Consider the following 25048-nt stretch of genomic DNA (forward strand, 5'->3'; position numbering starts at 1 on the left):
CTACTCTGCCAGATCAGGTGCAGCTTGGTCCCCACTGGGCTCTGGCAGCCACTCCATAGGAGACGGCTCTCTCTCCACAGGTGAGGGCTCCACCTCCATTGGCTGCTCGCTGATGGATGATCCTTTTGCACTTGGTGGCACAGTTTCCATCACAGAACTAAGGTTTGAGCTGGAAACTGGCAATATCCCCTCCCTGCGGGGCTCGGGCTCCTTTTGCCAGATGTACGACCAGTTCTTCCAGGACAGTTTCCGGATATTCCAGAGGGATGTCTTCTCCTGTGGCAGGTATGCTGGCTGGCTCTGCAGGGACAGCTGGCTTGAAGGCAGCGTCTGGCTCTCAACAGAGGTCATTTGGCTGTCTAGAGCTGACAGTGGTATCTCGGTTGGCAGCAGGTTCTGAGGAGAATATGGCAACTTCTCCTGTAAAGATCCAGATGGCCAGGTTTTGTTGAGAGGCTGGGGATGAGGAGCAGACCGCCTATCCATGGTCAAGAAGGAGCTCACCTCAGAGGGAGGCTGCATGTCCTCAGAGGACACCTTCCCATGGTGTGAGTGCCTCTTCCTCCCAAGAAATGACATCTTCCTTGGGTACCACAAGGACTCCTTCATGCTCCCAGATGGTTCATCAGGTGGCATTGTGTGATCAACCAGCATGTCACTGTTGACCCCCGGTGACCTCCGCAGAATCGTGCCCTGCGTGATGAGGTCAGCATAGCCCTCCCGATGGGAGAAGGCATAGCTGGAGCGCCGGGCCCGTGACTCCCTATGGATACAGGGCACAGGCTCCACGGTGATGACCTCCTCACTTGTGACTTTCTCTACCTCTTCCTACAGAGCAAAAGAGAGAGTGAAGTCATCAGGCTCCCAAGCCATGTTGATGATGTTCAGATCACCTGCCCCTCCAGTGAGGGCCAATCAGAGTCCTTGGCCACTATCGATTGTCCAGGCTCTTTCCTAGGCAAGATGAACCAGCTAGAGTCCTCCATGGGACCTGACTTTGGACCAACCAATCAGATTCCTCCGCATGGACCTGACTTTGGACCAGCTAATCAGAGTCCTCTTCCTGGGACTTAACTCTGGGCCAGCCACACTCACCTTGTGTGCCCTCTGGTGGCAAAGTCAGAACTTACTCTGGGGCAGCCCCATGTCCAGCCTGTGTGGCTGAAGGTGGTAGTTTGCGGCCAAGTCCTAGTCCACCATTCCAAGTCAACTCTGGGGCCCATCCCAGCTTCAACTCATCCGTTTAGATTCTGATACTATGGGCTAGTGAGTCCCAACTCCCACCTTTTTTCATTGTGGTAAAATACATATAACATAAGATGTACCATTTCATCCATTTTTAGGTGCACAGCTCAGTGGCACATTCACACTGTCGTGCAGCCATCCCCATCACCCATCTCTAGAACTTTCTCATCTTCCCAAATGGAAACTCTCTCCCCATAAAATACTGACACTCCTTTCCCTCCCCCAGCCCCTGGCCCCACCATCTGCTTCCTGTCTCTATGGATCTGACTCCTCTAGGGACCTCCTGTGAGTGGGATCAGACAGTATTTGTCCTTCTGTGTCTGGTTCCCGTCACTGAGCATCACGTCCTCATGCTTCATCCATGTTGTAGCAGGTGTCAGACTAGCCTTCCTTTTAAAGGCTAATATTCCACTGTACATATATGTCACATCTTGTTAATCCGTCACCCACTGATGAACACTGGGCTACCCCGAGTCCCTCTTCTGCTTATCCCATCTCCAAATCACTTCTGTCGCGTCGGCCCCCAAGCCCCAGGCACTTCCAGGTGGGAGTGCACCCCAGGAACCACACCCCACTTGGGGGCCCTTCTGCCTGTCGTTTGGTCCCTCGTGGGGACACTGGGTGTGTGTCTAGCTCTGCTTCTGCCTCATCTCTGCCTCTCCTTCAAGTCCCAGTTCCCAGCACAGGCTCTGGCTGTTGGGGTCCTCCATGTGTGGCATGGACCCCCACCCCTCACCTTGCGCTGTGGCTTCTTGAGGGCTTGGTAAATGACACGGAAGGCCAGCACAGGCAGGGTGTTCAGTGACACATTCAGCAGGATCACCAGCATGATGGGGGGCTGGGACAGCACGTTGAGGTCAGCGTCTGGAAACAGGGCAGGATCACAGCCGTCCTGGGCTATGGCCTCACCAGAGCCTACTTGGTGCCTCTCCCCTCCAACACCCTATCTCTTTCTCTTCCCTTCACCCCAGGGAAAGGAGGTGAAAATTCTAAGGAGACACTAATGCTTCCTGCACACACACACACACACACATACACATACACACACACCCCTACCTCACCTGCGTGGCCAAGGAGCTTGAGGTTCAGATGGGGAGAGAGGGTGCTCTGATGGGCAGACCCCCCCCAACTGCCCCATCCCTGCTGGGGGCTTACATAGAAATGGGAAGTTCTTGGGGAAGCGTTTGAAAAGCCACATGCTCTGGGTGAGGCTGGTCATGATCACGTAGAAGAAGAGGCTGAGGAAAATGGCCAGCACAGACAGGACGGTCCAGTACTTGGTGATTAGGATGACCTGCACAGGGAAGGGGCATTAAGGCAGGGGGGATGGGGAGGGAACTGTGGGGTGGGGCTCCACGGTGAGGATGGAGGCCCAGCTCCCAGGGCCTGTGAAGGGGCAGGTCACTGCCAGGAAAGACCTTAGTGCTTGCCGAGGCCCACCCCACCAGGGGAGGGGCAGGCAGATGGCCATTCCTACCTCCATAGTGATGGACAGCAGGTTGGACAGGGCCACGACCACTGAAAAGGACTGGTAGTCACTTAAGCTGACAGGCCCAGCTGAGTCCTGGCTGACCCACAGCGTCATGAAGAAGTTGACCAGAGAGGTGGCTGTGCCGTGGGCAATGGCTTGCAGGATGACCCAGTAGTTGAAGAGCTCCTCCTTCTGGCCTGTGATGTATAGCTCCGGCAACTCAAGGCTCCGCTCTGCGCTCACATCCTGATGAGTTCACGGTGGGGAAGCTGGCTCTTGGGACAAGAAGGGGATGGCCCCTACCCTACCCCAGGCCCCAGGAGAAGAAACATGTACAGAGAAGGAGGAGCCAAGACCTGGAGCTGCTCACCTGCTCAAAGAGCCCGATATAGAGGACCGGGAGGGTGCTATACACCAGGTTGAAGAGCGCCAGGAACCAACCTTCGTACAGAGCCTGTGGTGGGAAGGTGGAGGGTGCAGAGAGGGGAAGGGAGGGAGAATGCACTGAGCCTTCTGAGCCAAATGGCCAGAGACAGAAACGAATCTCTACCTAAGGAGACCCATCCAGGCTTGTTTGTCACCTGGAGAGGATGCCAGGTGACTTGGAAAGTCAAGTGACAATCAAGGTTGGAGCTAAGATCGGGGCTGCACGAAGTGATAAAGACTAGAAGAGAAAAGGTATGGAGAAAGGAAAGGCTACCCACTCCAGTATCCATGGACGGTACAGTCCGTGGGGGTGGCAAAGAGTCAGATGCAATGGAGTGACTTTCACTTTCACTTCAATGCTGTTAAAGTAGCACCTTGGAGTCTGTTTCAAGTGATGACTGTAATACAAAGTTTACAGGAGGGAAAACGGCTAGAGAGTGTGTTTTAAATTTTTCTTTTTGCCATGCTGCACATCATGCAGGGTATTAGTTCAAACAGGGATCGAACCTGTGTCCCTTGCAGTGGAAGTATGGAGACTTACCCACTGTACTGCCAGAGAAGTCCCTAGATTATTTTTAACTTGGGAAGTCAGTGATGGGTAACAGAGCTGGAAGTGATCTCACAAAGAGACCAAGTCCCTTCCTGAATGCACAAATCCAGACTAGTGAAAAGAGCATCAGTTTCAGTTCCCAGAATGGCTTTACGTGAATTCTGGTGTTGAACAAATAAGTAACAACAATTTTTTTTTTTTTTTTTACCAGAATCAAGTTTCTCACCATTGGAGATGAGTCACAAATGAGCATGTGGAAAAGGCTAAGCTGAGCCTTGTTCTGTGGGGTGACTGGAATCAGAGGTATCAGTGTGAACTCATATACACATAGATAGATCAGTGTAAGTACAGGTGTAGATGTGTGTCCAAACACAGGTAGTATGTGTTTATCTCCTGCCTCTGTCTACAGAGAGAATATTCGCATCCCACGTGCGATGAGCACACCAAGTGCTTAGATCTTGGTGTCTAACTACCATTCTCTGGTGAAGAGAACTGGCATTCCTTGAGGGAATGGTTCATTCCAGGCTTGGGACAAGGAAAGGACAAAATGAGCCAGGAAGCTCTTGAAGCGCCAGAAAGTGAGGACATGCTCAGAGAAGAGCAGGTACAGGGCAAAGGGACAAATCGGAGACAAAATGACCAACAAGGCACAGAATAAAATGAACATACGTGAGTCCATACTGATAGGAGTAAATATTCAAATAAATATGTGGGGGGGAGAAGGAACATTAATTCCAGTTAACAAACATAGAAAGACTAAACATTGTCCCCTCTGACATCAGGAACAAGACAAAGATGTCTGCTTTCACTGTGGCTATTCAATACTGCACTGGAAAAGTCCTCACCAAAGCAATTAGGCAAGAAAAAGAAATAGAAAGCATCCAAATTGGAAAGCAAGTGGTAGAGCTGTCTCTTTTTGCAGAGGACGTGATCTACATGCAGAAAATCCCAAAAGACTCACAGGAAAACTACTAGAGCCAATAAAACAAACTCAACAAAGTTGCAGGGCACAGATCCACACACACACACACAAAAGTGTTTCTATACACCAGTGGTGTATAGAAACCACGGACTATAGCCCACCAGGCTCCTCAGTCCATGGGATTTTCCAGGCAAGAATACTGGAGTGGGTTGCCATTTTCTTCTCCAGAGCATCTTCCTGACCCAGGGATCGAACCCGTCTCCCGCATTGACAGGCGGATTCTTTACCATATGCACCACCACATGGTACCACTTCCTATACAGCAGCAATAAGCAATATCAACAGGGAATTAAGGAAACAATTCCATTTATAGTAGCATCTAAAAGAATAAAACCCCTAGCAATAAAAGGTAAAACAAAAATATATATTTATGAAGAATTCTCTTGTAAAGCTCTCTCTCAGCTGTCTGGGTATTAGTTACAGGGAGGCCATTCTGTTTCATGAAAGTCTATTTTCAGACCACAGGGGACATCACTGCCCTACATATGACTCCTCTGACACTCTGGAGAGTTTGGAGAGCACATCCAGTATTCACCATGATACTGTCAAGAATCTTGAAGTCAGGGACCCAGCCCTTACAATCTTACCTTCTCTGAAGTTCAGGTTCTCGTTTTTTCCCCTTGAAGAATGTACGTTTGGAGCACCTGTCCTGCCCTTGCTTCAAAGCTCAAATTTGCCAAACATCCCTGAAAATGCTCCGCACAGAGCTGGGCACGGAACCATCCCCTGCTTTATGTAGATTCTATACCTCTGTTAATGCAGCCAGATATTGATTGAAGGCTGCTTTGCTCTGTGACTTCAGACACGCTCTGCCCTCTGAGGACCTCCGAGTGGGAGCATGCCTGCTGCCTTCCTGGAGGCTACGAGAAGGACACAGCACCCCTTAGAGGGGAGGGAGTTCCCTCTGGCACACCTGGGCAGTGAAGCCGCTGTAGAAGGCGAACCAGATCTGGACCATCATGCTGGCCAGTGTCTTGTACAGGAAGAAGCGCAGGAACTTGCAGACGCGCATGTAGGACCAGCGTCCGTGCACCAGCAGCAGCCGCCGCAGGAAGCAGAACTGGGCCAGCACGTAGTCGCTGTTCTGCACTGCCTGCATGCCCTCCTGACCCGCCACCCCTACGCCGATGTCTGCAGCTGCAGAGGCATATGCAAGCCTGTCGGCCCAGGGACCCCAGCCCACCGCTCCCACCTGCTGCCAGCCTCCCCTGGCCCTGCTGCCCACCACCCACTCTTGATCATGTTGATGTCGTTGGCACCATCCCCGATGGCCAGGGTCACCACATTCTGGTATTTCTTGACCAGCGCCACGATCAGGGCCTTCTGCTTGGGTGTCACGCGGCAGCAGATGACCGCCTGGCATCGGGAGGCCAGCTCCATGAAGGCCTGCTCCCGCCGCTCCTCAGAGCTCTGGAGGGTCTTGGAGTCTTCCTGCTGGGGCGCCAGCCCCGAGCTCCGCAGCTGGATCCCCAGTGTCCGCCACATGAGGGACAGGCGCCTGGCCTTCAGGAAGTCCACCCTCTCCTCTCCCGGCTCCTGCCAGGACTCCAGTGGGTCCACGTTCACATTCTGGACCAGGGCTCGGGGTTCCTTGCGCAAGGACAGCAGTAGCTGGTCCTGGCTCACGGGTGACAGGGGCGGGTCACTCTGCTGCACCCCTCCCTCTCCCCGCCCCACTCCCCAACTGTGCCCTCCTCCCATCCAGGCCTGACTGCACCCTCCCTTGCTCCGGCCCAGCTGAGAACTATCTCTCGGGGTGGCCATCACCTTGGCTGGTCCAATGGTGCATCTGAGGGCCTTTCAGTGGAAGCAGCCCCAGCCTCAGCCCGCAGCTCCTCCCAGGCCCCTCCCCCGGGTACCAGGGCTCCACCGCCCACTCTGACCTAACACTGACCAGGAACTCCCCGTTAATGACCAAGGCCATCTTGGACTGCAGGGGAAGCTCTTTCTTTTTGCCACCTTGCAGGTTGTTGTTGCTCTCCCAGTAGACCTCGAGGATCCGCCTGCACGGGGGTGGGGGTGGGCGCCCAACCAGGCCTCAGCCACGTCAGCCACACAGGCTTCCTTGCACCCACACGCCAGCCACAAGGAGCCCGGCCAGGCAGACCCCAAGGCCATGGCTGTGTCCCGGGCGTCCCGTCCCTACCTTGACCCCCATCCCCTGTCAGGATCATCCACCCCATCCCCACTTCTTACACGATCTCCTTCTCCTCCAGAATGATCATGTTCTCTGAGAGCAGCTCGCAGGCAAAACCAATGTTCACCGCTGTCTCTGCAAACCAGCCCAGTTCAGCCCTTGCGGGGAGGCCCCCCGGCCCCACCCACCTTGCCCATTACAGCGGCATGCCCCTTCCACTAGCCACAGCGATTGGTTCAGAGGAGGGCATGTGACCATGGCAGCCAATGAGTCAGCCCTGAGACTTTCCAACTCAGCATACCTAGGACTCCACTCCTGGCTGGGGCTGGGCGGCTGCAGAGAGGTGAGTCTGGGGCCAAGGTCAAGGCACCCTTAGGCATTTCAATGCCTAGGATCCCCACAAAATGATTTAATGTCTGGGGGCAGGGAGGGGGGCTGGAGAAACATGTGACTTAACTTCTTAAGAAAAAAGTAAAGGAAAAAATGAATACAGAAATCCAACCTGTGGGACTTCCCTGGCAGTCCAGTGGTTAAGACTCCATGCTGCCAATGCAGTGGGCCCAGGTTCCTTCCCTGGTTGGGGAACTATGATCCCGCATGACCGCCAATGCGGCCAAAAAAAAAAAAAATCCACCTTGGAGACTGGTCTTTACACCAGCAGAGCTGTTAAATGTCATTCTAAATATTTGGAGTGTATGTGCCTCCCGCCCACAGAAGTCCTAATGGAGCCCTGTAGGCACCAGTGCTCAGTGAAGGCCCCCCAGAAGCCTCAGAGGGTGGGAGAACCAGGGCTCCACAGCCACAGGACCAACTTGGCCCCTAGGTGGCTGGGCAGCCTCAGGCAGGGGCCCAGTGCTCTCTGAGCCCTGGGAGGTAACCTGGACCCCACCAAACAGCGCTGCCAAGGGGGCCAAATCCCCAGGAGGCGCTCAGCATGGCATCAGCCCACCTGAGAGAAGCACCTAGGGCCTCGGTTCTCCCTTCCCAGGGACACACAGTGGTGGGCTACAGTGAGCTCAGACAACAGGGAGGGCCTGATGGTGACTCTGGGATGGGGTGAGCCCTCCCCGTGACTCCCTTCTTCCTGCGCTGGTGGCTGCCACCCTAGGACCCACCTTGCTTGTCCCCTGTAAGGACCCACACTTTGATGTTCCCCTGCTTGAGACACTTGATGGTTTCGAGGACACCGTCCTGGAGCTTGTCCTCGATGGCTGTGGCTCCCAGGAGCTGGGGTGGGGAGGAAGGAGTGGGTGAGGACAGACTGAGTGGGCTCCCCAGTGGGGCTGGGGTGCGGGGCCCCGCCCCCGGCTCCACCCACCTCAAGGCTCTGCTCCATCTCCTCGTACACCTGGTGCAGGGCCTGGGCGCGGTTCTGCAGCAGGATGCTGGCCTCCTGGTGCCGCTGCCGCCACTCCTCATACACTTCCTCATCCACCTCTTTGCAGGCCAGGCACAATGTCCGCAGGGTCTCCTTGGCAAAGGACTGGGGCCGGCAGGCAGATGACACTGGCACCCCTGCCACTCCGGGGAACCCCTGCAGCCCTTCTCCCTCTGCCTGGGCCCCCAACCTGCCCCTACCCACACAGTCTGTCCTCCGGTGGTGGGGGGAGGCTGGGACCACACGCCACCCTGCTCCACACCCGCTCTGTCTCAACCCTTCTTCCCCAGACACCCCATTCGCTCTGTTTAGCCTCCAGATCTCAGCCTGCCTATTCCCCTAGCCAGGAACATCCACCCTATGATTTGTGCTGCAAATTCTAACCATTAGGCAAGACCCTCAGTGAAGCCCTGCCAGACCCCTTCCCAATCAGGATTCTGTCCTCCCTGGAGCCCTCTCTCTGCTTCACTTCTCAAGGAACTGAGGTAGGGGGTGGGGTACGGAAAGGATCCCGTGGGACTCTTGTCTCCAGGCCCAGGAGAGGACCCAGTGCTCTCTCATCCCATCACAGCTCTTCCCTCCTAGGCTCCAACCCTGCCCTGGGTCTTTTGCCCCAACAGGCAGCCCCTCGACTGGCTTCTGCTCCTGACTGACATGGGCTTGGGTGGCTGTATGTGGACATGTCGAGTGCCCCAGACAGGCCTGTGCGCCTCCTCTCATGCCTCAGTTTCCCTATCCATACCGTGGGCAGTTGAGCCCAGTCATCCTGCCGAGATCCTGGGCTCTGGGTCACTGCTGTGACTGCACTTCTTCGGTTCTGGGTCAGGACCCAGACATCTGCTCCCCACCACTCCCTCCCGGCAGAGTGGGGCACTCTGGGAGACCCCTGAGGGGAGGGACAGAGGACATTCTTTCCATAAACAGCCCTGCTGGGCCCTGTGCTGGGTGAGGCTGGGGACCCATGGGTTCAGGACTGGGCCCGCATGGCAGGACAGCCCATGTCAGAAAGAGCTCCCTGGAGGTGGGGACCTAAGGCTGAACCTCGAGGACAGAAGGATGCTGAGCGCCTGAGTGGAGGGAGGACAAGGAATAGCATGTGCAAGGGCCCTGAGGCAACACCGGAACCGGGTTCTGGGAAATGGGTTCTGGGAAACCCCCCGAGGGCAGGGAAACCAGGTCAGAGATGACAGACCACAGGAAACAGAAGGATGAAGCTTGGAAAGGGGCCAAGGCTTTTGGGCTTCACCTGGAGATGAAAGGTTCGGGGCAGAGTGCGCCGAGTGTGTCCTGGAACCTAGGCCTGGCTGGAAGAACGGGGCGGCATCCAGGGCAAAACCCACCCACAGGGTGTCCTTGCCTGACTCAAAAGAAGATGTCCCCACTGGGCAGTGCAGCTTGGAGCTGAGCTCCATCTTCAGCCCTTGACTGTGTGTTTGTGTGTTGGGCAGAACAGTGTGCAACCTGACCAACTGGCCACGGCTTCCCTGAGGCCATTTCTCTGCACACTCTTCTCCCCTGCCCCTGTGACTTCGACTCTGCCCCTCCACCCTCCCTTCCCACAGGGACTCACGGCCAAGGCCTCCTCTGTGGCCCATTCTGTCTCGCCTTTCTTTTGCAGGCGCTCATAGATGACTGTGTCAGCCCCTTTGGTGTAGAGGTAGATGGAGCCCTCGGGCTTGCGGACTGTGGAGGAAGAGGCCTGGCTGCCCACGTACACTCCCCTCCCTACCTCCCCCCACCCCACCCAGGACCTCGGGCACTCACCCAGCACTGACATCCGCTTGCGGACGCTGTTGAAGTCCATCATGGCCAGGACCTGGTACACACACTCCTCCCCCAGCTCCATCAGGGTGATGCTGTCCTGCGTGCGTGCCAGGAACACATAGCCGAAATTTCGGGCCGCTGTGACTAGTGCCTCCTCGTCCGGGGAAGCTGCCTGGTACACTAGCTGGTCTGGCCAGGGAGGGTGCAGGGCGGGGAGGGGTCTGAGAGCTTGACCTTGTTGGAGACCCACCACCCACCTGTCTCCACCTGTTTAGCACAGGGAGGAAACAGATACAGAAAGTGCCCAACATGTATTTGCAGGACGACAGTTTCTTGGACAGGCACAACCTCTAAGTCCAATAAAAGAAAGGGGCGATTGCATCCCAGTCCACAAGTCCTCCTCCTCCCTGTATGATGACAGGCCAGGACACCCTTGGTGGCAGAGGATAGGTGGGGTTCGGGCTGGGGGCCTGGGAGCTCTCTGATCGGGATGAGAAGGCCCTGGCAGCTGGTGGGAGAGGATCTGGGGAGCCTGGGCCTGGCCACCCCCAGGGTTGGGGGGCCACTCACCGTTCTTCTGTACCATCACCGTGTGGCAAATGGCCAGCACGCGCCAGAACTCGCGCACCCTCCAGTCCTGGTTAGCCCACACGGCCTGCAGGAGTTGGGCGTTGCAGAATAGCAGCTTCCCATCAGCAAATTTGTTCCGGAGGAAGGGGTTCTCCTGCGGGGGGTGGGGCACAGGCCAGCACTGGGTGGGTCACTGCCCTTCCCCCCACCACCCAGGGCTCCGGGGAGGCCAGAGCTCACCTTGCCTGGGGTCTCCTCTGGGCCTGGGGAAAGATTCAGCTTTAGGCCTCAGCACCCCCTCCCTGGGCCAGGCTTCCTGGGGCTGCCAGCTGCAGCTAGACCAGCCAGGCCTGCGCCCTGCACCCAGCGCCCCAAGCCGCCAAAGACCCCAGCCTCAGCTTCTGCCTGGAGAATAGGATGCAGCCATGTGTCCCAGGGGCCCCCTCCAGGGCGGTGGGGTGGAGGGCGTAGGGGAGTGGGGTTCAGCCCCGTAGAACATGTTTGGTTTGACCTCCTCCTGGTGTCTTTTTAAAATTTGGACTTGGCCACCTACTTTGAAAAATAGGGTGATTTCACAGGAAAACCTGGGTCCGTAGCACTTCTAGAAACATCAGAGACCGGCCAGGGTTGGTGCCGCTCACCACGGGCCTGGTCAGCACCTGACCTGTCAGGTGGCATCAGCCCAAGGGCGGGGGCCCAGGTCTGTCATGAGACTGCCCATGAGGCCCAGTATCACCCAGTGAGGCCCTCTGTCCGCTCCTGGTCTAAACTGTGTCTGCTGCTTATCAACTAGACCAGAGACTGGTGAACTATGCCCCCACATCGGGACCAGTTTCTGTGTGACCTGCAAGGCTATAAATGTTTTTCTCATTTCTAGAGAGTTGGGAGAAACCTGAACAGAAGAATATTATCTTGTGCGACCCGTGGAAATGCTGTGAAATTAAAAATCCAGAATCTGGGTGAAAGCAGCAGCTGCTTTCTGGCGCCAGAGACCCAGTGGCCTTAGTGGCCAAAAATATTGACCCGTGGGTTCTTTATAGGAATAGCTGCTGCTGCTACTGCTGCTAAGTCGCTTCAGTCATGTCTGACTCTGTGCGACCCCATAGACGGCCTCCTACCAGGCTCCTCTGTCCCTGGGATTCTCCAGGCAAGAACACTGGAGTGGGTTGCCATGCCCTTCTCCAATGCATGAAAGTGAAAAGTGAAAGTGAAGTCGCTCAGTCATCCGACTCTTAGGAACCCCATGGACTGCAGCCTACCAGGCTCCTCCCTCCATGGGATTTTCCAGGCAAGAGTACTGGAGTGGGGTGCCATTGCCTTTTCCATATAGGAATAGCTAACCAAACCCCAAGTGAGAGGAAGCCCCTTGGCAATAGTGGTGGGGCATCAATCGGTGTGGGATGCTGGATGCCGGCCCACTGCCATGAGACCCTGGACGCGGGGAGCAGGGCGTGGGCGGGGTCCCACCGTAGACAACTCCGTTGATGCAGCACTTTTTGAAGGTCATGATGTTCTGGGTGAGCGTGCCCGTCTTGTCGGAGAAGATGTACTCCACCTGGCCCAGCAGGTCGTTGAGGCTGGTGCTTCGCGCTTTGGCGGGCAGGTCCTGGGGCTCATAGTACATGTGCTCGTCCCAGTTGATGAAGACGCTGTTCCCCAGGTAGATGAATTCGACCCTGCTGATGCACACATGCGCACTCGCACGTTGGGTCACCCTTGGGCCTGCTGTCCCTCCCCCACCTTCCCTTCCGGCTCAGCAGAAGGCGGGGCTGGGAGGCCCCGGGGCTCACATAATGAACATGGCCATGGGCACCAGGACGCTGAGCAGGATGAGAAAGCTCCAGAAGATGAAGAAGGCCTCCATAGCCACACTGTGCATGTGCATGGCAGACACGTAGTGGTGATTGGCCTTGAACTCCTTCACTTTGTGCCAGAAGCCAAAGGTCATGGCCGCGGAAATCACCACCATGGACACAAAGATCTGCGCGAGGAGGGGAGGAGGGGCGCAGCGTGAGGGGGGCCCAGGCGGCAGCGAGGCACCTCAGGGACGTGTGCACCCTTAGTGTGAACCAACAAGCACGGGGCGGGGAGCGGGTGTTCCCCAGCACTGCTTCAGGATGGGATGGGGGTCGCGGTGGAGAGGGGATGGCAGTCCAGGGGGAGGGCAATTTGGAGGTTTTCTGCCAAGCTTCGCGGCTGCGAAATTATTATTTCGATAATTTTTAAAAAGGTAAAACTTGATTTAGGCAAAAAATTAAGGATTTCTAAAGATCAGTGGAGGATAGGGGGGCATCTTATTATCTCCTGCGGGTTTTGGAAACGTTGCAATCAAATATTGCTTTATAAACCCCCCCCCCCCCAAATCGTCATTTGAAGAAAAAATTCTCTGGCCTGACCAGGCGATCAAGCTGCATATTCTTCAGAGGAGGGAAACTGAAGCCTGGAAGATGACAGCCATGGGGCTTCTGTGCGGTGGGGCCCTTTCGCTCCCCTCCTCCATGGCCCCCCACCCAGGGCAGGGGGTCTAAGAAGCTCACCAGGACCACCAGTCTGTTCATCAGATGGTCTATCTTGGTTCTCTTCAGATGGATCTTGCCACAGTTCTTCATGATCTTTGTGTCAAAACCTGCAAGATTTCCATCCACTCATCCATCTATCTACCACCCATTCATCATCCATCATCTATCTATTCATCTATCCACCATCCATTCATCCATCCACCCATCCCTTCATTCATCCATCCACCAATCCATCCACTGTCCACCAACCATTCATCCATCATCCATCCATTCATCCATCCATCCATCCATCCATCCATTTATCCATCCACTCTCGCGTCTACTCATCCATCAACCCACCCTCCATCTCCATCTATCTACCTACTCCATCACCCATCATTCCATCTATTATAAATACCCCCATTTCTCCAGTCAAAACAAAGGTGCTGGCTCAACACATCCATTCCTGCAGTTTCAGAAATGAGAGTCCAGAGAAACCACGCCAGGAGCCCTTCATCCCATAGCAGCAGACACTCGGCACCCAGGCCTGGCCTTGTGACTTCCTGCCAGTGACCTCAGGGTTCTCCGCCACCCAGCCCTACCCCTGACCTGGGCAGGATGGGCCCCGGGGCCCCAGAGAGCAGCTGTACCGGCATAAACGACCAGTCCATAGCAGGTGTCCGTGTTCCGGACCTTGCAGCCTCGCAGGAGGATGTTGCCACTATCCAGTGGGTATTTCTTGCCCTTCCACTCCAGGCACCCGACAAAGTGGTGCATTCGGCTGTTGGGTTCCTCACACACCACCTTCCCTGTGGGCAACCCAGTGTTCAGGGAGCCACGAGCATGGTGCAACTCAGCCACCCCTCTTCAATACGGGTTGGGGGTGGGGGACTCAGGGAACATTCCTGTCACTCTCCAGCCAGGGCCACCTGCACAGGCCCCACACTACCCCAAACTGGCCCCAATGGCACCTCCACCCCCACTATACAACACAGCCTCCTCCTGGATGCTCCAGGCTGGGTGTTCCTGGCCTCAGGGCCTTTGCGTGTGCCGTCTCCTGTGGCGGTACACACACCTCCTCAGGGAAGCCCTCCTTGATCCTCCAGCCAGATATACACCTCCCTCCATTGAGCCCCTTCCTCCCTGCCAGTGTCTGACGTCACCAGACGTTTATTCCTGCAGCCATATCAGTAATGTCTGTGAGGGACTTCCTTGGTAGTCCAGTGGCTAAGACTCCCTGCTCCCAATGCAGAGGGCCTAGGTTCCATCCCTGATAAGACAACTAGATCCTGCACGCCACAACTAAGAGTTTCCATGCCACAACTAAAAAGGTCCCACATACCAGCACAGCCAAATAAATCAATAAATATTTTTTAAATGTTTGTAAGGTCCACCAGTGCAGGCACCAGCCTTATCTCAGTTGAGCTGGGGACACCAGAGCCCAGTCCAGCACCTGACACAGTAAGTGCTGAATACAAATGAGGAGGGAGGGAAGAAAGGGGTGCACCCATCCAGCACCCTAAACTACAGGGACCAAACACAGGGCACATTGTTCCCCAGCAGGCAGTAGGGGAGGGCCTGTCCACCATCACCCTCAAAGAGTACAGCCACTGGTCTCACTTCTGTTTGACAAAACCCACCCAGCGTGCAAAGGCTGGCCCAAGGCAGCATCTGGCAGGGAGTGGGCTGGGGGCCACGGGGCTCCTAAGTGACCCTCACCATTCCTTCTCTGGGGCTGGACCCTCTGTTTCCTGAAGGTAGACATGAGAGCTGTCTAGGGAGGGGCAGGAGAAGGATGGAGGAGCCATGGGGCAAGCCCATACCTCTCACTACCCCTCTGAACCACAGTCTCCCCCTCTGCAAAATGGGCAGGGGTGCTGGGCTGTCTGGGGTAGGTCAGGACCCAGAGAAAGGTGTCAGGGTGGCAAGGCCTTTCCCCAGATCCGTGAGCAGACACACAACCAGTGTCTGGATGTCGGGAGCAGAGGGGCTGTGCTTGGAGAGAAAGGTTCTGGCATGCTCCAGAGCCAATTAGAGTAACTTGCCTTTGTAATGTGACAGGAAAATAATGATAGCAAATGGTAACAATTAAAAAATTATCCCCTTGCTGGGTCTCAGCAAACAGTAACTGAACAAATAGGTGTGAAATGTCATACTTATCTGGCAGAAAATAATAAACCAGATGTCCCTGTGGGCCTCTCCCAAACGTGTAGGTAAATTGCTAGCCAGTGTACATGGACTGCCTTGGTTTCTTTGTTTTGTTTTGCTGCTTCTTTCTGGTCGCACCACTCGGCTTGTGGGATCTTAGTTCCCTGACCAGGGACTGAACCCAGGCCCTGGCAGTGAAAGTGCTGAGTCCTAACCAATGGGCCTCCAAGGAATTCCCATAGGCTGCCTTTTTGAATAAACAACTAAAAGCATTTGCTTTAAAGTGGTCATGGGTTAAAAATAAAATGTAACACTTGATCAAACACTGTAGCATGCTTTGTAATAACAACGGAAATGCCTCCACTGCTGCATTGGTTTAAGGGATTTGATATGGACCTGGAAGAAGTCTCTCTGCTAAAAATTCTCTCAGCCCCAGTGGTCTGGGAATAAATAAGACAGGATAACAGAGGGTAATGTGCCCATCTGGATGTCAGAAGCTGCACAACACCCTCCACCTAGCAGGTGGGGAACCTGTGGTCCCACTGCAGGGGGGGAGACAGGGCCCAGAGGGGCTGGATGGGTTTGCCAGCTCCCACCTTGGAAGGAGGCTATCTTCCTTATACTGGTCAGCTCGTGGTGTGTGATCATTGGGGCCTGCCTGAACTTCAAGTTGGTCTCCCTGGTGACAAGAAGAGGAGCAAGACAAAAGGTGGGACAGACAGTGCCTGGTCAGGGCATGCCCAGCCTCTTTCCAGAGCCACTCTGGCATTTTCCCTAAGCACCTACTATGCACCAGCTGCCAAGCAGGAGGCTGAGGCCCAGAGAGGGAGAGAGCCTTGCCCAAGGTCACACAGTGTGTTTGCCAAAGGGCTGAGGCCAGACCCTAGGCCTTCTTGCTTTGGCACCTGGCTCATGGTGGGTGGGGGAGATGGGCTTCCAGAAATGGTGGTGCATTTTTATTGCCCCAGCTGACATTCAAGTGTCTGCATGCTCTCAGGACAAAGGACCACAACATCCAAGTGGGCTGGGTGTGCAGCCCTCAAGTCCCCAAAAGCCCTAGTGATGACCTGGTCTCACCCGTCGATGTCAGCCGTCTCCACATAGCATAAGCTGCTGGGCTCTGTGCTGGCCAGCAAAACCAAGTCAGCCTGGGGTGAGGAGCAGGGTGGGAGATGACAGCCTTGCATGGGGGTAGAGAAGGGGGAGACCAGTGGTGGGGAGAGGGAGACAGCCCTGCCTCCAAACCATCCCCAACCCAGCTCAACGAGGAGGAGATGATGGCCTTGCATAGGGGTAGAGTGTGGCAGACCAGCAGGGTGAGGGATGGGGAGGAGGGAGGGAACTGCCCTGTCTCAGGAGCACCCCTCTGCAGCTCACCGGGACAATGCTGTCTTTATGCAGACAGACCAGGTCTCCCACATGTAGATTCTTCCATTTTCTCCACAGAAAGCTGTGTGGGTGGGGGTGGCAGGGGTGGGGTGGGGGGTCCTCCCACCCCTGCCACCCCCCACCCTGATTACCCCCTCCTCCCAGATTCCAACGCCCTTCAGACCTTCCTGCCCTCCCCTTTGGCTGAACTCTGCTCCATGAGAGTAAACAATTGGATCTTCAGCCCCTGCCCCTTCAACAGGGCCCACCCCAAGCCTGGTAGACAGCAGGCATCTAACAAGTGCTGGTCTGGGTTTCTCCTGGCCCCATAGGATCTCCAAGACCTCAGAAGATGCTGGATGGTCTTCCAGGCACACCCCCCGTGAATGTCCATCCCTCTGCCATGCTGGGGTTGCCCCCCTTGGATAGATCCCACACCCAGCTGCTGCGGCCTCACCTCTTCCCCATTAGGATCTGGCACGGCCGATTGTTGACAATCTTGTCACTCCTGTGTCGCCCCTGGGCCGATGGGGGTAGGTCAGAGCAGCGACGATTCCCCTCATGCCGCTCAGGCAACAGACGCAGGTGCCCAGCTAGAGAGCCCAAACCCTGCGGTGCCTGTCCAGTGACCCTGCCCCTGGGAGGGTGCTGGCAGCAGAAAGAGGGCAGTTTCCTGCAGGCTGCCACTGTGGACACTTGGATGACCTGCTGAAGGGGCACTGGCACCTGCCCCAGTGGCCACAGAGCACAATGGACAACAGCCCACTGGGGCTGCCTGTGCGGACCTTCCTCCCACCGCACCGAGGAGTCAGGAGGACCCACCTGATTTCGCCCTGCCCCCACCCTGTCCCTGCTTACAATATCGTCCACCAGGTCTCGGATGGCCCGGATGGTGAGGAGGCAGACGAACGGGGTGAACAGAGTGAACCAGGGCAGCGTGGAGATCTCGGGGATGCCCTGAAACAGAGAATGGGTCATGCCAGCCAACCCTCTTGGGCACCCGACTGCCTCCCCTCCCCCTAATCCTGCACCCTTCTGCCCACACATCCAGCACCACAACCTCACATCCTGCCGTTCCCACCTGCAGGCAACTCCCCTCTGGGCCCTCTCCCTGCCTGGACCTCCTGCCCAGCAATGCCTCCTCTTCCTTCCATGCACCGCCCCCACATGTCCTCTCCTCCAGGAAGCCCTCCCAACCCTATGCTTGTTCCCTCCTCAAGGCCTTGGGTCTCATGGGATCCCCTCTGTGCAACCTCATATCTGCCCTCAGCACAGTTTGGGTGGGGGCCCACCCCATCACTGGTTCCTACCATGTGGTTTAATGACAGTCATTTCCCCCAGTCCTGAGCCACCTTAAGACAGGTGTCAGGGCCACTACTGGGTCCCCAGTGCCCAGAACAGGACCTGCATACAGTGGGTGCTCAATAAGTGTTTATTGGCTCGATGGATAAAAGCAGTGTCTCACTTTACTCAGATCAGAATGAGATACTGGGTAAGAGCTGGGTTGTTTTGGAAACTTCCCTCACCACACGGGGCCCCATCTCTACCCACCACTGCTCACCCATCTCCACCCATGACCAGCCTGATGCCAGGAAGTAACCCAGCGGGTCCCTAGAATCTGATCCTTCCTCCTTGCCCTCTGGGACCTGCTGAGGCCAAAGGGGTCAGGAGGCCTCCTCATACCTGGAGGAGCCATCCATGCACTCAAATCCTTCAATATATATTGAGCATGTCCTGTGTTCCAGGCCCCTGGCTGGGCAGTGAGGACCCAGCCATAACGGAATTCCCAGTCTGTGGGGGGTGGACACTGACCCACTAACCACACAGACAAACACATGGGTCTACACAGCCATGTGGGAACCACCCTGGGTCTACAGAGCCATGTGGGAAGGTGGGAAGTGCCGGGGGTGGGGATGGGGGCTTCCTGGAGGAGACAGCTCAAGCAGGTAGATGGAGTGGAGTGACCATGGGCACTGACTCCTGGGGCTGCCCCCACCTCACCTGGAGGAGGATGATGAGAAGGAAGTAGAGGTTGGAAAAGCGGTGGAATTGCTCATACAGGTTCAAGGGCAGGAAGGAGAAGACATTGTACTTGGCCGTGTGGATGACGTTCTTCTGGAAGGAGAGCTGGTGTGGGGGTCTGCCTGCCCACCCCCACCTGGCCTCCACCCACCTGCCACTCCAGCCACGAACAGCGTGAACAGAGCCCCTACTGGGTGCAGGCTTGGTGAGCCAGGTCGGTGACCCCAGGATTCCCTGCAGGTAGGTAGAGCCTGACGGACACACTGTACTGTGAAGGCTGCCTAGGAACATATTTAGGGCAGAGGAGCCACGTGGGGCATCCGTGCTGGACCAGTGATTCTGCGAGGCTAGCACTACAGTCCTCAGGACCAAGTGGGAGAACCCAGAAGGCAGAGCCCCGGTGACCACTCTCCCTCACTGGCAGGTCCCCAAAGCCCATGGGAGTGGGGACGGGGGAGGCCTGCCCACCTTGTACTTCTTTCTCTGCCAACACAGGAAGACCTTCTCCTTGAACTGGCTGTTGTAGGCCCGGTTGTTGGCCTGCACTTCCCAGGTGAACTCTAGAGGATAAACACAGGCTAATGACACCCCGGAGGAGGGCTAATGGGCCCCCGGGGGATCCAGCTGGTAAACAGACAGGAGGGCCCTCGATCTCTGTACACGGTAGCTACCTGCTTGGGGAGCCCAGGTAGATCTGAGGATCCAGCCACCCCGAGACAACCCCTAGGCCATGGGAGACCTATTCACACCCACTCCTTCTACAGACGGGTAAACTACAAGGCACTGGGGATGAGCTCCATGGTGTCGGAGGCTCCATGCCCGGCCCAGGTGCTCTGGGTCCCAGGCTTCCAAGTCCTGAGTCCACCCTTCAGTCCCAGGATTTTGAACTATCTGTAACCCCATGAGAACCCCACACTGGGCCTCCTGTCTCCCCACTTCAGCCACTGTACTTTCTAACGCCCCTTGGTGGAGCCCACCTTGTGCCCACACCTTTTCCTCCCACCCTATGCCCACACTTCGCCCAGACATGCACCTGAGTTCTTCTCCTCGTCAAGGTCTTCTTGGTACGTGAGACTGCCCATGCTGGTGGGGCTGTTGGACAGAGTGGCCTGAGGTCACACTGGCAGCTGTATAGTGCCCACCACTCCAACCTTCTTGGAAAAGTAATTTCCTATGCCCACCTGCTAAAGTCTCCTCCCCTGAATCTGAAGGTCCAGTCACCAGCTGTGAGTCCTTGCTCACTGCTGTGGTCACCTGGCCACTGTTCCCCACCCCACAGCCCCGCACAGCCCTCTGAGGTCCAAGCCCCTGTTGCCAATGGTGGAAAGGCTGCACACATGTCCTTCCACACAGCATAGGACATTCAGCCTGCTCAGGTGTTCGATCGATTTCTTTGTTGACAGACTAAATGGGCCCCCAGGGTTCTCTGTCATATCTCGAAAGGGAGTTTATGAGGCCAAGGGGCTGAGAGGTCTGAGTGTGGCCCTGGGGTAGCAACCACCAGACTTCCATAGAGCCAGGAGCCTGGTCCCTCCTAGTCCTTCAGTGCCCCTGGCAGCTCCCCAAATGACCCCCAGCCCCAGCACTCCACACCCCTGGTCCCACTGTTCCCTCTGCCAGCAGGACCGTTCCCTCTTGACAGGCTGGCCGGAGGCGCCTCACCCATCTGCTCTCAGCTCATATTTCTCCGATGGCCCAGGCTCCTTCTGGCGCCTCCTCTGGGCCTCCCTTCTGCCTGCAGGGTCCCCCATTCCAGCTCTGATCACCCTTTCTCTGCTTCTTCTCCCATCTGGGTTGCCTGCTGAAAGCGGAACCTCCTAGAGCAGGGACTGCTGGCGTCTGAGTCATTAGTGTCCCCAGGGCCCCGGGGTGGGATGGCCTGGCTCAGGGCCGGCGCTGATGCTCCCGGGAGCCTGATGCAGGCCAGTGCCCATTCGCCAGATGAGAAAAAACGAGGCTCGGGGTGAGTGAGGCTCAGCCTGTGGGACCAGAGCCACTAGGAATCCCGGCCCGGGCCAGATGGGGTTAGAGGGCTGCTGCCGGTCAGAATTCACGCAGTGTTTGGGGGGATGGCAACACGCCTCCCCCAACAAGGGCTTGCTTCCTCCTCAGCGCACTCTCGGCTCACCAGAACGTCCACTAACCCCGGGGAAATCCCGAGCATTCCCACAGCGAAGCGACGCAGGATTCGATGCCCAGCCCCTGGAAAATGCACCAGGAGATCTCGGTCCACTACACACCGTGAGCTCCGGCGCCCGTCCGGACCCTGGCCCGCGCGGACCTCTAGGGGGCGCCGCCTCCGCCACGGCCTCCCGCCTTCAGGCCCGGCGGAGTTCAGAGAGGGTGCGCGGGCCCACAGAGACATACAGCTGTGGAAGCGCAGCCGCTCACCTGCGCGGGCTGGGGCGGGTGGGGCCGGGCTGCCTGGGTCAGTCGCTGGAGTTCAAAGCGACGGACGTGGTGGAAGCTGTTAGCCGGGTGCCAACGGGCCTGAAACGGGCGGCGCGGGCGCGGGGCGGAGCTGGGCGGAAGGGCGGAGTCTAGAGCTGAAGGTGGGGCCAATACCAAAGTAGGGGCGGGGTCGAAGGCGGGGTCGAGCGAGGCCAAACTGAACAGGGTCAAAAGAGGCGGAGCCGAAGGCAGGGCCCAGTGACCTCGACGAACCGGGAGAGAGCGGGCGGGGCTAAGGTGCGGGACAACGAGGGCGTGGCCTGAGCGGAAGGTGAGTCCAAGGAAGAAGGGCGTTACCCAGAGGCAGGGCCAATACCGAAGGCGGAGCGGGGGAGAAGGCGGGGCCGAGAGTCATCCACGCCGAACAGGGCTCGAGGGGGCGGAGCCTAGTGTGACTAGAGGAGCTAGAGGGGGCGGGACCAACGGGGAGGGGCCGAAGGCGGGGCCGAGTGAGGCCTTGCCAGAGGGGCTGGATGGAAGAGTCTTAATCTGGGCTTTTGTATTAAGGGGCTATGGCAAACCTGTTAGTTCATTTCAGTCGCTCAGTCGTGTCCGACTCTTTGCAACCCCATGGACTGCAGTACGCCAGGCTTCCCTGTCCATCATCAACTGCCAGAGCTTACTCAAACTCATGTCCTTTGAGTCTGTGATGCCATCCAACCATCTCATCCTCCGTCGTCCCCTTTTCCTCCCGCCTTCAATCATTCCCAGCATCAGGGTCTTTTCAAACGAGTCAGTTCTTCGCATCAGGTGGCTTTTTTTTTTTTCTTTTCCTTTAGGATGGACTGGTGGGATCTCCTTGCAGTCCAAGGGACTCTCAAGAGTCTTCTCCAACACCACAGTTCAAAAGCATCAATTACTTGGTGCTCAGCCTTCTTTATTGTCCAACTCTCACATCCATACATGATTACTGGAAAAACCAAAGCTTTGACTAGATGGACCTTTGTTGGCAAAGTAATGTCTCTGCTTTTTAATATGCTGTCTAGGTTGGTCATAACTTTTCTTTCAAGGAGTAAGCATCTTTTAATTTCATGGTTGTACTCACCATCTGCAGTGATTTTGGAGCCCAAAAAAATAAAGTCTGTCACTGTTTCCATTGTTCCCCATCTATTTGCCATGAAGTGGTGGGACCAGATGCCATGATCTTCGTTTTCTGATGTTGAGTTTTAAGCCAACTTTTTCACTCTCCTCTTTCACTTTCATCAAGAGGCTCTTTAGTTTTTCTTCACTTTCTGCCATAAGAGTGGTGTCATCTGCATATCTGAGGTTATTGATATTTCTCCTGGCTATCTTGATTCCAGCTTGTGCTTCATCCAGTCCAGCATTTCTCATGATGTACTCTGCATATAAGTTAAATAAGCAGGATGACAATATGCAGCCTTGAGGTACTCCTTTCCCAATTTGGAACAAGTCAGTTGTTCTAAGTCCAATTCTGACTGTGGCTTCCTGACCTGCATACAGGTTTCTCAAGAGGCAGGTCAGGTGGTCTGGTATTCCCATCTCTTTAAGAATTTTCCAGTTTGTTGTGAATGACAAACCTAGACAGAATGTAGAAGAAAAAAAAAAAACAACCAGAAACATCACTTTGCCTACAGAGGTCCATATAGTCAAAGCTATGGTTTTTTCCAGTAATCATGTATGGATGTGAGAGCTGAACCATAAAGGCTAAGCCCTGAAGAACTGATGAATTTGAAAAGTGGTGATGGAGAAGACTTTTAAGAATCCTTTGGACTGCAAGGAAATCAAACCAGTCAATCCTAAAGGAAATTAACCCTGAATATTCATTGGAAGGACTTATGCTGAAGCTCCAATATTTTGGCCACTTGATGTGAAAAACTGACTCATTGGAAAAGACCCTGATGTTAGGAAATATTGGAGGCAGGAGGAGAAGGGGATGATAGAGGATGAGATGGTGGGATGGCATCACTGACTTAAGGGATATGAGTTTGAGCAAGCTCCAGAAGATGGTGAAGGACAGGGAAGCCTGGCATGCTGCAGTCCATGTGGTCACAAAGAGTCAGACGGGTTAGAAGTCAAAGTCTTCTCCAGTATCACTTTTCATATGCATCAGGGCTTAGCCTTTATGGTTCAACTCTCATATCCATACATGACTACTGGAAAAACCATGGCTTTGACTATACGGACATCTGTCAGCAACGTGATGTTTCTGTTTTATATTCTGTCTAGGTTTGTCATTCACAACCAACTGTGGTCTCAAAGGACATGGGGGCATGTCCTTTAGTGGTGGAATATTGCACTCGGTGAGGTGGGTTGGACCTGGTTGAAGCTGGGTGGGGCCACAGGGTTGGGGAGAGGCTAGAGGCAGAGGAAGGATGCTGGGCTGTTAGATGAAGTCTGAGCCATGGGCCTGGGTTCTCTTTCATTCAGTTCAGTTCAGTCGCTCAGTTGTGTCCTACTCTTTGCGACTCCATGAATCGCAGCACACCAGGCCTCCCTGTTCATCACCATCTCCCGGAGTTCACTCAGACTCACATCCATCGAGTCCGTGATGCCATCCAGCCATCTTATCCTCTGTCATCCCCTTCTTCTCCTGCCCCCAATCCCTCCCAGCATCAGAGTCTTTTCCAATGAGTCTACTCTGCATGAGGTGGCTAAAGTACTGGAGCTTCAGCTTTAGCATCATTCCATCCAAAGAAATCCCAGGGTTGATCTCCTTGCAGTCCAAGGGATTCTCGAGTCTTCTCCAACACCACACTTCAAAAGCATCAATTCTTCGGCACTCAGCCTTCTTTACAGTCCAACTCTCACATCCATACATGACCACAGGAAAAACTATAGCCTTGACTAGACGGACCTTAGTCGGCAAAGTAGTCTGCTTTTGAATATATTATCTAGGTTTTTCATAACTTTTCTTCTTTTAATTTCATGGCTGCAGTCACCATCTGCAGTGATTTTGGAGCCCCAAAAAATAGTCTGACACTGTTTCCACTGTTTCCCCAATCTATTTCCCATGAAGTGGTGGGACCATATGCCATGATCTTCGTTTTCTGAATGTTGAGTTCTTTCATTCATCCTATTTCAATTCAATGAACATCTCCTATGCACAGGTAGAGTGTTGGACGTCTGGCTGGGGAAGGCTGTTAGAACCACTGAGACCATCCTACCAGGAAGCAGCACAGAGGGTTGCAGCCTGGAGTTTGCCTACTCAGCACTCAGGTAGGGCTCCAGGGGCCTTCCTGGAGGGGGCAGGGGTGGGAGACAGCAATGAGGCTTGGGCAGCATTCAGGCCAGAGGTGGGGTACTTGGACCAGGGTGCGGCAGTGTGTGTGGGGCACTACTAAAGGTAGGGTCCTCTTAAGAGGGGCAAGTTTGAAGGTTCAGGGGAGGTGACTAAGCTGTTTTTCATATTCTTTTAAAGAACCTGAGAAACACCCCTCCCCAGGGTGGACAAATTGCTCCAACAGCCTCCAGGAGACACCACCACCAGGCGCAAGCCTATGCAGAGGGCATTTGATATTCAGCACTCCCCCTCCCCACATAGTGACAAAAGGGAGAGCAGTTTCTCAAGCAGGCAGAATCTGGTTTGCAAAGGCTCTTCAGCCTCTGTGAACCAGCAGTTTTGGCAAGCTGCAAGCTTTCGTCCCACTCCCAACCTGACCCCCTCCCCTGCATCCGAAAGCCCAAGGCTTCCCTGGGGTACTCATGCTCTGGGGAGGGGGAGAGGGATGGAACCCACACAGCAATGTCTTTTGGAGACATGCTTGCATCCTGTATTTAGAAAACCACTCCTTGTTCAAAAAAAGGGGGGGAAGTCAACAGGTCACTAGAACATGGGTCATAATGGGTCCCAGAGGGTCAGGATGGTCAGTGGCTGGTGGCAGGGGCCTGACTCTTGGCTGCTGGCTGTAATCACCAGCACTGGGAAGGGTCTGGAAGCATGGGGCCCTGGGTCCACGAGGGAGAGCAAGGTCCTGACACTTGCTCCCGACTAGGGGTGACAGTGACCTCCACTGTGCATGGAGAGCCACACCTGGCACCAAGACCACCACCAGATGTCACAAGCACTAAAATCCATAC

The 25048-nt window shown here is 55.4% G+C and overlaps 1 protein-coding gene across 1 annotated transcript; it reads right to left on the reverse strand.

Annotated features, from left to right (window-relative positions):
• ATP8B3 (ATPase phospholipid transporting 8B3) lies at nucleotides 1-20493 on the reverse strand. Its single transcript, XM_052643519.1, is given in 30 exon segments — nucleotides 1-824; nucleotides 1975-2109; nucleotides 2401-2539; nucleotides 2723-2962; nucleotides 3087-3170; nucleotides 5588-5811; nucleotides 5907-6291; nucleotides 6569-6677; nucleotides 6871-6946; nucleotides 7927-8038; nucleotides 8130-8294; nucleotides 9760-9872; nucleotides 9954-10142; nucleotides 10500-10677; nucleotides 10764-10786; nucleotides 11991-12199; nucleotides 12314-12504; nucleotides 13061-13149; nucleotides 13672-13830; nucleotides 15766-15848; nucleotides 16247-16317; nucleotides 16547-16619; nucleotides 16995-17056; nucleotides 17396-17494; nucleotides 18539-18652; nucleotides 19028-19119; nucleotides 19593-19651; nucleotides 20222-20357; nucleotides 20390-20423; nucleotides 20425-20493. Coding segments are annotated over 30 exon segments (4536 nt in total).
• Between the last annotated feature and the right edge of the window lie 4555 nt (nucleotides 20494-25048).

The sequence above is a fragment of the Budorcas taxicolor genome, chromosome 7 (genome assembly GCF_023091745.1).
Source record: "Budorcas taxicolor isolate Tak-1 chromosome 7, Takin1.1, whole genome shotgun sequence".
NCBI classification, from domain to species: Eukaryota; Metazoa; Chordata; class Mammalia; order Artiodactyla; family Bovidae; genus Budorcas; species Budorcas taxicolor.